General features: G+C 38.1%; 1 protein-coding gene across 1 annotated transcript in view; it reads left to right on the top strand.

The window, feature by feature from the left end:
• Positions 1-12186, top strand: part of pdzrn3a (PDZ domain containing RING finger 3a) — a 30864-nt gene that overhangs the window by 14829 nt on the left and 3849 nt on the right. Inside the window, exons 4-8 of the mRNA XM_079402844.1 lie at positions 10717-10973; positions 11097-11187; positions 11479-11574; positions 11722-11784; positions 11872-11973. Coding sequence (XP_079258970.1) covers positions 10717-10973; positions 11097-11187; positions 11479-11574; positions 11722-11784; positions 11872-11973 — 609 coding nt within the window. The remainder of the gene's footprint in view (positions 1-10716; positions 10974-11096; positions 11188-11478; positions 11575-11721; positions 11785-11871; positions 11974-12186) is intronic.

Consider the following 12186-nt stretch of genomic DNA (forward strand, 5'->3'; position numbering starts at 1 on the left):
GATTTTGATTATTCGGACGTTTTGCTGGTCCTTGTAGTTAGCGGAGCCGTAGCTCTGGTCAAACACTTCAGGACACGCAGATGGGGGAAACGAGCTGGTGCGTTTGTGAAGCTTCGTCAGTGCGGATTTAGAACTGTGTTGCCTAGCATCCATCTGGCGAATTTACGCTCTCTACCCAACAAAACGGACGAACTCCTTCTGCTCTCCCGGACAAACAAGGATTTATCTAACTCTGCTGCTCTGTGTTTCACGGAAACCTGGCTGAATGGCGACATACCGGACAGCGTGCTACATCTGCCTAATTATCAGCTGATCAGAGCAGATCGGGACGTGGAATCAACGGGGAAATCGCGCGGCAGCGGGACGTGCTTTTACATCAATAAGAGGTGGTGTACAGATGTAACTGTCTTAAAGAAGATGTGCTGTTCTGATCTAGAAACGCTCTTCATTAACTGCAAGCCGTTCTATTTGCCATGGGAGATTTGTTCGCTCATTCTCGTGAGTGTCTATATTCCACTGCAAGCGAACGCGAGCTCAGCTTTACAGAAACTCGCTGATCTGATCACAGAAAAACAGCACCCAGACTCTGTTTTAATCATTCTCGGGGACTTTAATAAAGCAAATCTCTACCGCGAACTGCCAAAATATAGACAGCACATCACATGTCCCACCAGAGACAGTAATATATTGGATCCCTCTTGCACAGCGATAAAGGACGCATATCACTCTGTCCCACGGGCAGCTTTAGGACTCTCTGATCACTGTTTGGTTCATCTCATACCGACCTACAGGCAGAAGCCTGTATTAAGATCTGTTAAAAGATGGACTAATGAAACAGGGCAGGATTTACAAGCCTGTTTCTCTCTCATTGATTAGGCTTTTTTCGAAGCTGCTGCAAATGATCTGGATGAGCTCACAGAGACTGTAACATCTTATATCAATTTCTGTGAGGATATGTGCATTCCTACCAAGAGTCATCTAACTTACAACAACGACAAACCATGGTTCACTGCAAAACTCAGACAGCTCCGTCAGGCCAAAGAAGATGCTTACAGAAAGGGGGATAAAGTCTTGTATAAAAAGGCCAAATACACACTGGAGATCAGAGTGGCAAAGAGGAATTATTCTGGAAAGCTAAGGAACTAATTATCTTCCAGTGATTCTGCTTCAGTGTGGAAAGGTATGAAAGATATCACCAGTTACAAGACACCATCCCCCAGCACTGTGGAGAATCAACAACTGGTAGACGACCTGAATGAGTTCTACTACAGGTTTGAAAAATCACCTCACACCCGCCCTGAACACCTCTCCACACAACCATTCACACCTCCAACATCCCCCCTCTCCCCCACACCTACAATTCAGATCAGCGAAGATGACGTGCACCAGGACTTCAGAAAGAACAAAACAAGGAAAGCACCAGGTCCAGACGGTGTGTCACCAACCTGCCTAAAAATCTGTGCTGACTAGCTGGCCCCCATCTGCACACAGATCTTCAACGTCCCCTCATACTTCAAATGCTACACCATCATCCCCGTCCCAAAGAAACCCAAAATTACTGGACTTAATGACAACAGACCTGTGGCTCTAACATCTGTGGCCATGAAATCATTTGAAAGACTGGTTTTGGCTTATCTGAAGGCCTCCACTGGACCCTTACTGGACCCCCTGCAGTTTGCCTACAGAGCAAACAGGTCTGTGGATGATGCAGTCAACATGGGACTGCACTTCATCCTGCAGCATCTGGACAGACTATGGACTTATGTGAGGATCCTGTTCGTAGACTTCAGCTCCACTTTTAACACCATCATCCTGGACACCCTTCAGAATAAACTGACACAGCTCTCCGTCCCCACCTCCGTCTGTCAGTGTATCACCAGCTTCCTGACAGACAGGCAGCAGCTAGTGAGACTGGGAAAATTCACTCCCAACACCCGCACCATCAGCACTGGAGCTCCTCAGGGTTGCAATTGAAAATTATTGTACTACCTACACTATATCCTACCATAACCAAACTGACAGTGTTAACAAAAGCAACATGATACAGAAATGCATTTGCTGAAGCAACCATGCCCATTTAGATTATGTCTACAAGTCTTAGAGCTTTTTTTGTGACTTATGTTTCACAGGATCACTCGTATCTGAGTGCTACATCTCAAATGCAATACTGTACCAGGTGAGCTACTGAGCAAGTTTACTGCATTAGAAAAGCCATACATATGCAGCAGCAATGTGATGTAAATGTAAAAATATATTAGTTTACAAATTGTGCACTATGGCAAATGTGTTTTGAGGTCCTATTGTGCAAAGAACCAAGTCTTTAATAATCAGTAATCTGCCCCTGTAATAAAAGTTGTTAGTGTTTCATAGTGAATTGTATGTATAGGTATGTTTTGGAGTTTTGCACAAATGTAGTTATGGGTTTGTATTTCCAATGAGCTTGGGTTGAGTAAACATGCACTCAGGTGAATCCAAAACCTCCCTAAATCTAGAAAACTTTCTTAAAGAGATAGAAAAGAAGATATTTTGAAGAATGTTGGTAACCAAACAGTTGCTAGTAGCCACTGACTTCCATTGGAAAAAAATAGACAGCAGCTGTTTAGTTACCAACTAGTCAATTTAGAAAAGAAGTACTTTTGAATATATAATCAAAAATATTGTTATTCTGACCAAATCTTAAAGGGCCAGTTCACCCAAAAATGAAATATTTAAACTGTCATTAATAGAAAAAAAATTCAGTGCGGTAATAAGCTCTTTCTTTCTTTCTTTCTTTCTTTCTTTCTTTCTTTCTTTCTTTCTTTCTTTCTTTCTTTCTTTCTTTCCTCAACTGATACATTTCTTTTGCTGAAGATAATATTCCCTTTAGCAGAAGCAGAATTAGCATTTAAAATGTTGCCTTGATAAACCAGACAGACAAAAACAGTAGACTGTTTGTTTTCTGTGTCTGTGGGGTTTGTATTAAAAGCAATGGGTCAGCTGTCAGCGGTTGAACAGGTTTTTTTTCTCCAGGATTTATTTCCAGAAACATTTATGCTTAATTCTGCAAGGCAGCTATGTAGCGTATTGTGTTTAAAAGCAGCTGAAGCCCTGGTCCTGGAAGCTAAATGGGTTTATTTGTGGTTGTGTACAAGTTGTCCTAAAAGTGCACAACAAAATCTCAGTGTGGCAAGTGCTTTCATGTCAGGATGTTGAAAACAAGTTTACAGGTTTGTCTTCTGTGGAAATCCTGAGTGAGTGCAGTGTGACTGTGTTATTATGATAATTGTGTTGATGTGTCGAAAGAGTATCTCACGATGAGGTAGAAAGTGATTGTGGAGAGTACAGCTCCTTTGCAAGCAAGAATAATGATACACTGAATCATGATTCATTAGAATAAATGCAATATACCATGAAAATGTGAGTGTTACAATGATTTTACCACAGTTAAGAGTGAAAAGACATGGTAAAATGACATAACATGCATAGGAATCAAACCCATGACCTTGTTGTTACTAATGCCATGCGCTACTGTTTTAAATACAGGAAAGCTACATGGATAATAATAATTAGCCTTGAGTTATTAATTATTGTTTGCAGAAAATTGCATTTATGAATAGTAATAACCAAAATAAGCCATTATTGCACAACTAATATAAAGATTTACAGTTCAAAAGTTTAGTCAGTAAGATTTTTTTAAAGAAATTAGTCATTTTATTTAGCTATAGTGCATTAATTTGATAAAGTAAAAGTAAAGACATAATGTTATAAAATATTTATATTTCAAATAAATATTGTTCTTTTGAACTTTCTTTTTATCAAAGCATCCTGAACAAAAATCAGAATCAGAGGAGCTTTATTACCAAGTATGTTTACACGCACAAGGAATTTGACTTGACGAAAGGAGCTTCCAGTGCAGACAAATGTATGTGAATGATTTACAGATCCTGAGCACCACTGACAAGCATCTGATCTTGTAAAATGTGTGGTAAGTACTGTCGCTCCATAGTATAAACAGAGTTCGTGTGATCTCGAAACTGAAAGTAAAATGCGATCGTGCATTCAAAAGCAGTTTCAATGCCCAGCATATTAATAGCGGCTCCCTGATGCCCGCATTTTATTTACAGTATAATTACCCAACGATATAACTGCGCAAGAAAGTATTGAAATATATATATTTCCCCTGTGTTTCCTTCCTGTGAGCCACTGAAATGAGCCACCAATCAGAGCAGAGCTCAACATTGAGCCGCACTGTGAAACAGCCAATCAGAGCAGCGCTCAACATTATTATTCTTGACCCTTCCAAATAAGCCAATAACAGACCGTTTCATTCTGGTGATAAATTTTAGGGTTGTAAATGGACATGTAAAACTGTTTCTGGAGATTTTTTTCCCTTACCTAAGCCACATACCTTCTATGTAGATATCAGAGAACAATTTAAAATATTGCATCAATGCATTCTGTGGCACCTTTAAAATAAATGGTTGAGCACCAAATCAGCATATTAGAATAATTTCTGAAGGATCGTGTGATGCTGAAGTAAGCTTTGCCGTCATAAGAATATTAGAGGTTATTTTATTTAAATCTGAAAGTTGTAATAACCTTTCACACTATTACAATTTTGAATGGTAGTGTATGATTATCTGGGGCCTAAAATAATAGAATAGGGTTTGTAACACTTTCATATAACTGTCCAGATGGTTAAGAATAGAACAACAGAACAGAACAGAAGAGTGAGTCATGGTTTTCCTGAGATGTTCAAAAGAGAGGGAGCTTCTCTCTGCATAGTCACAAAAGGTGACTCAGGCCTGACACTGTCTTCTTCCACAAACTGAATCATCTCTGCTCAGTTTACAGGCAGAAATAGAAGATATGTCCACAATGAACTACAGCACATCTGTCCAAAGACGTTAAGAATCTCTACAAAGCACAGAACTGATAAATCTCTCCCTTTCTGTAATGAATTGGTTCACTTATGCGCCAGAGCTGGAAATTTCATGACAAATGTATAATATCGATTCCACACTGGAGGTTCCTGCAACTAAATTATTTTTTAGAAGTGGAGTGTTTAATTTCTGCACCACTTTGCTAACGTAATTGCAAAAATAATGACTAACGCCATTGGTTGAGAAAGTGAAAACCCACACTTCACCTTTAAGTTGGCTGTATGCACTGCGGCAGACACTGCAGCTCAGTGATACACAACCTCAAACTGAGATTTTCATTAGGCTGATGGAGCACTGAGCCATGCAAGAGGATTATATAGACCCTGAGGAACAGCTTAATGATATCTGGATATCAGTACACATAATTGTAAAGGGACTTTCAACCCTTTACCGCTATTTTTACCATGTGCTTCCTCAGTGTTTGCATACATATTATGTATGTGCCCAATACATGCTGCATGGATTTACTGATCTGGAAGGACTGAATATTGCGTTTTCTTCCCCAGAGAACACCATGTGTCTGGTTGTCATGTGTGTTTGCATGGCTGACAGCCACCAAGATTACACAGCGTCTGCCATACTGTTAGTTTTCTTCCCTTTCACCAAGCTTAACTTGGTATTTTCATATGTAAATGTGTATTTTCACCCTTTTTATTTGTAGCATAATGGAGATAGGACATGAAATGATGAGGAGGGTTACAGGATCTGTAAACATCACGTTAGATTCAAACTCACATCACCCACATGAGCACCAGAGCTCAATGTGTCAGAGCATGTGGGCTAAGCACTAAGCCACAACTCCAAGTAGCGGTTAAATCGCTGAATCTTCAGTAATTCACAAAAACACATCTTTATGTTGATTTGTTCTTGCAGGCTGTGCTCATTGACAAACATACAGAGCCACCAGTGAAGTCTAATTCAAATTCACTCTTATGAGCTGGATCTTCTAATGAATCATTCGAGAAGACTGGTTAAAGTGGAATTAGTCAGATGAAGCCTTCACTTAAGTTTACACGACACCAGTTTCAACTAAAAATGGAGAACGTCTGCATTCAGGTCATTCGTTGAAAAAGATACTGTTATCGTCTCCAAGTAAACTATGAAAATGTGAATTTGTGAAAACGGTGAGGCATGCACATGCATAATACGTGTTCACATTATAAGTACGTGTGTAGACGTATAGTGTTATATCGCCACAAAGTAATATCGCCAACTACTGGCCTGGCATGCATAATACAGCATTTTTAGTTGTTTTTCTGTGTTAATGGGAATAGTTTTGACAACACTGTTGCCTGTACGCGAAACTTTTTAAAAACACAAATGTAAATGTATCCTAAATGAACTCACTGAATCAGTCAGAGCGGCAACTGAATCAATCTGAGTATTTTGTAAATTTAAAAAGAAAAATACTTAATATTTGATGAGAAATTTACGTTTATATATTAAAATATAATTATTTTACACTAAACGGTTCAAAGGTTTAAAATCAATATAATTTTGTATGTCTTTGAAAGCCTCTTATGCTGACTATATTTCAGCAATACCACAGCAGTGTTGTGGAATATTATAATAATTAAAAAAAAAATTCTATTTGAATATATTTTAATATGTAATTTATACATGTGATGCAAAGCTGAATTTTCAGCATCATTACTCCAGTGTCACATGATTCTTCAGAAATCAGTATAATATGCTGATTTGCTGCTCAGTAAACATTTCTTATTACTATCAGTGTTGAAAACAGTTGTGCTGCTTAATAATTTTGTTTCTAGATTTTTTTTGATGAATAGCAAATTCAAAAGAACAGCATTTATTTTAAATAGAAATCTTGTGTAACATTATACATATCTGTCACTTTTGATCAGTTGAATGCCTCCTTGCTGTATAGAAGTAATAATATCTATTTAAAAAAAATCTTACTCACTTGATGTAATTTCATCAGTAGCTCATCAGTATGTTCTTGTTCTGAAACTACTACAATAACTCTAATATATGAAAAGGAAATTTTGATTTCTCATACCATGAACCATTCAAGTCCTGCTCATTTCTGCAGTAATGTGGTCCGAGTCAATGAGCACATGATGTTCCTCAGTAACCTTTACACTATCTGTGACATGCCACATTACATCACAGGCTGGAGCCCATGAGCATTCATGTACTTTCGGAGGAATAACAAACAACAACACCCTCCAGTTGTGCTCGTACCGCTGCTGAGCGCTCTGACATAACAAAAGCTGCTCATTTTACTGCAAGAATTTTCCTATCGATGTGCTCGTGCCGGTAATTGGAGAAGTGAGCTTTTTAATTGGCCCCCAACAAAACATTTTCACGACTTGTTTCTTTTGAGCCACTTTTGAGGAACGTGGTTATTATAATCTTCGGTGATGTGGTGGATTGTTGATTACGGGTTAGAATAGTTTTTATTATTATAAAAACAACATAGTTGAGGATATAGACAACACTTTCCTTTAATGAGAGGGGGAGATGGCTGCAGTCAATGGGAGGAGGGAACAAGCTCTCACATGTGTGGCTTACAGACACAAATACAGACTCATGTTGGAGTTGTTGTGTCTGTAAGCTTCAGTCTCTTTTGTGATCACGTTTTGGAGCCAGTGTACTGTTTGCTGATGTGTTTCCACCATGGGCTGCAGTCTCTGTACTATACAGCAGTCAGATGAGCACTACAAACTACTACAAAGCACATGTCAGGTAAAAAAATGCATAGTTGTGAAATTATGTTGTGTTTTGGTTGACTTCTCAGAGTCATTTTGGTTTGTTTATTCCTCATTAACATACGCTGGGAGTAACGGCTTCATAGTCTGATTAAATTCAAATTAAGAAATGCCATTCATTTTTTTATTGAATTAATCATAATTTGATTAAGACCATTGAATGAACACATTTCGAATGCCTTGTTACGCGGTTTGTCTCTGGTGGTTGTTTTGCATGCTAAAAAGGTTGCGAAAGGTTACTTTGCCGAAGGAAGGAATGTGTTCTGGAGACTGTGTACATTTGACAGGGTCATGAGAGGGTCACACGCTACTGAAGAGACATGTTTGGCGTCTCATCAAAATACTTAATGAATGTGTGTGTTTGTTTGTTTGTGTGGTTTGGTTTATTATAGATCAGTGACGTTCCCACAATCCTCTAGTAATTACACGTAATTTAACCTCCAGATGACCTCCTGTATGGCTGAAAGTGTGAACTGAGCTCTTTAAAAGAGGCTAAAAAAAGGAAAATTGAGGTTAAATTCGAATATTAAAATGCAACAAGCCATATTTTTGTGCATAGTAAGAACTGTGAAATAAATAGACTTATTAAATTCAGTCCAATAAAACTATATTTTATATTTTAGTGCATCACTTAGCAGAAACTACATTTGGCAAATATTAATATTTATACACTACATTTCAGTGTTTGATTTTAAAACTTTTTTGTATGTTGGGTAAAACAATTGAAATTGTAAATAAAACAAGGATTATTTGAGTACATTTGACAAGAAAATATTATTTCAGGCATTTTATGTCATGTTTTATTCAATGTGTTACTTGCTGTTTCTTTGTAATTATTTCTGCAAATTGCTGGCAGTTTCTAGTAAAAAATCTGATTAATTCATCAGTCAAAAAAAGATCAACAGGTTAATCGGCTATCAAACTAGCTGAACCACTACATACAGAATGTGTCTTGCTTTAATGCAACTTTAAAAGTGGATGTAGTCAGGCAAAGGATGTCTTGTTGAATTAAACTCAAGTATATGCAGTGAGTTTTCTGCCCTGTGTGCCAAAAGGCCTAAGAGAAACCGTGTGAGTGAGTGAATTTAAAGTAGTTTGTCAGCTCACACATGAATGGGCACACTGACAAAGTTCCCATGTGTGTTATTGCTACTGCAAGATTCCAGAACAGACAGCAGATTGAGTCGAGGTCCCTGAGGACATTAGCTTTGAGATTTGAGTCTTACGGCGCTTTGATAAATGAAGTTCTCTCCCATTAGCTTACTGGCACATAGCCATTTCCTCATGCAATTCAAAAGCTTTTACACACCCTGTTGGACTTCAATCAATGAATGAAATCTCACTAACTGTGCGATAATGTTAAAACCGAGCTTCCGGTCATAAATATCTCTGTGAATTTGTTCTTGCACATTGAGGAACGGCTTTGCAATGTTTAGCCAAATGAATAGTTTTTAGGTCAAAAAGTCAGTGTTTCATGAGACAACATTTGCCTTGAGTATTTTGTTCTTGGTTACCAAATCATTAACTTGTATCTTGCAGGTTCTGTTCTTATGTGTCTATATATTTTTCTCACTCCAGTCAGCTAGAAATATTTATAAGCCTAGTAACTGAATTAACAGAGTAGAATGGATGGCATTAGACCTGCTTTGTCTTTCTGTACCATACACCTGTTTGTTTATAGTTTTAATATTCAGATTTAAACCAGGAGATTTTTTTTTTTTATTGTTTGTTGTGTAAAACAATCCTCAGCTGTCCCACCTGCTATGCATTACCTGGAATCCCGAATCCCCTCAGAAATCAGCATGTTTTTGGATTTTGACCTCAGATCTGGTTTTAAGGTTAATGTACAGCCAGCCACACATGGCACTCAAGTTCGGTATTACATTGCAAAATTGGGCTGACAATGCATATATAGAAGAGTTTTGCTCCTTACGTTATGTAGATCTACAGTCCGTTGAAGACCACTGTATAATGTGAAGTGAACCTTGCAAAAACAGAACTAGTATAGAATGCAAAGTCTTCTCGACTAGTAGAGCATGTAAAAGCAATGTCAAGGTTATGGGTTCGAATCCTAATGAAAATGCATATTGATGTATTTTGGATTCAATTTTTATACACATACATTTCAGCAAAAAAGGAAACATCCCTTATTTAGGACACTGCATTTTAAAGATAATTGTAAAATCCATGCTTGTTTGATGAACCATAAACAATTATTGCAGATGTGGCCAGAGCAATAAAATGCACTGTTTGTAAGTCGTTTGTAATGATGCTTCGTTCTACAGTTCAACAGGAAGGGCAGCTGATCATCCTCGCTGACACGCATATCCCCATGTTTGAGAATTTATGGCTTGGTGGAAGAGTGGAGTAACATCTTATAGCAAGAACTAGCAAATCTGGCTCGGTCCATGAGGATGAGATGAACTGAAGTACTTAAAGCAGCTGGTGGGCACACAAGATACTCAGTGTGACTTTTGATATTAACCTCCATTTTTTCAGGGACACATTATTCCATTTCTGTTCATCATTAGGAGGCAGTCATGGATTTTTAACCCAAAGGTCACAGGTTTGATTCTTAGTACCGGCAGGAATTGTAGGTAGGGGGAGTGAATGTACAGCACTCTCTTCCAACTGAACACCCATTTGCTCCCCGGGCACCTGCTGCTCATAGCTCTGGGTGTGTGTTCAGTGAGTGTGTGTGTGCACAAATTCAGAATATGGGTCACCATACTTGGTCACATGTCATGTCATTTTAAATGTCTGTGAACTTGTTCAGTTCATGACTCATGAGTTAAATCTTTTGATGTTCATACAAATAATATGTTAACAAATTTAAACATGTCAACATTAAAAGTTGAATGTGAGATGTTTCTTTCTTGTCTGAGTTTAGACACAAACTTACCCCCAAATGAAGTTACAATATCACTTATTACAAGGTTCCAATATACTATTGTTAGTAGCGGACTTTTTGCCAGGGTTAAAGAGCCTTGAATACTATGTATTATTATTCTGAAAACCTTGTCCCCACATGTCTGATTTTATTCAAACTCTTTATTCTGTAGGTAAATGGAAGAAGCCTTTCTGTTACCACCCATGACCAAGCAGTAGAGGCTTTCCAAACTGCCAAAGAACCTATTGAGGTTCAGATACTGCGCAGGACAGCACACAAGACTTGCAAAACTCTTAAACTAGGCCGAGGAATGGACAACAGTACTCAGACCAGCATTACGCTGAAAACCTCGAAACATATAGAGACTTTGGCCAAGTCACCTTCAACACCACATATGGCTTTGCTGGACAGTTTCCATTCACCTTCCCAGTAAGTGCTAATCAGTGTTTCTTTCACCAGCTGTATCAAAACAAAGAATCTTAACAGAAATTTTCATTTAAAATGAGATATTCTGTCAATGAGGCTTCAGTTAAAGCTAATTTTTCATTGAAGGTATCAAATGGCAAGATGTGACTCACCGTACCCCTCAGACTTCCATGACGGTGTACAGAAAGACAATGAGAGTAGAGGACTGGAATATGAGGTATTATGTTTGCATAGACTGTATTCACTCACTATACTGATCAATGCACGTTTAAATCATGTTTAATCTGTGTGTCTTCTGAGGTCATTTTAATTTTGATTTCATATACCCGCTAATATTTTGCCAAGACCACTTTAATTACACATGGATTTACCATGCAAATGAATCATCATCTATATATGTGCAGCAAGCAATACAAATTCTCAGACTGGCTTTGGCTTATGTCTTATGTTAACAAAGACTAAAATGTTAAATCTTTGTCATCAAAATCAATTACTTGTGTTTTAATAGGAGGTGGATCTGCAGAGGAAAAGCACTCAGGATAAGCTTGGCCTGAAGTTATGTTACAAGACGGATGACGAGAAGTCTGCCATTTATATTAGCGAGGTAGGGTTCTACAGTTTCTCAGGACAGTAATTGTTCAGGCAGTTTTTCCAACAATTACATCTTTGGTTCAGTACCTGCTTATTGTTGCTTTAGGTGCTCCAGTGTATTCACAGTTAAGGCTAAATACACTGTTCTTACCCTGCTTAGATTGATCCAGAAGGAATTGCAGCAAAAGATGGCAGAATCCAGGAAGGAGACCAGATTATACAGGTAGAATTTATTACATTGGGATTGTTTTGAATATTTTGGCTCAAACATAAAACAAAGCTTATTTTATTAATTCTTCATGTGCTGAAGATCAATGGAATGGACATCCAGAGCCATGAGGCGGCAGTGACACTTCTGACCAAGGTGGAGAGTAAGAATGTAACCCTCCTAGTGGCTCGACCAGAAAGTCAGGTCTGCTAAATGTTCTGTGCACTTGCAGATAAAGATTTTGGTCAATTACATTTGATTTATCTCAAGGGTTTCCAATCCTGCTCCTGTAGGACCACTTTTCTGCAGAGCTAAGCTCAAAACCAATTTAAACATCTCAACTAACTGGACCAAAATTGTACATGAAGGTGGCCTTCCTGCAGCAGGTTTGGACATCCATGATTGAAGTAAAAGAAT

The sequence above is a fragment of the Barbus barbus genome, assembly GCF_936440315.1.
Source record: "Barbus barbus genome assembly, chromosome: 41".
In the NCBI taxonomy this organism is placed as follows: domain Eukaryota; kingdom Metazoa; phylum Chordata; class Actinopteri; order Cypriniformes; family Cyprinidae; genus Barbus; species Barbus barbus.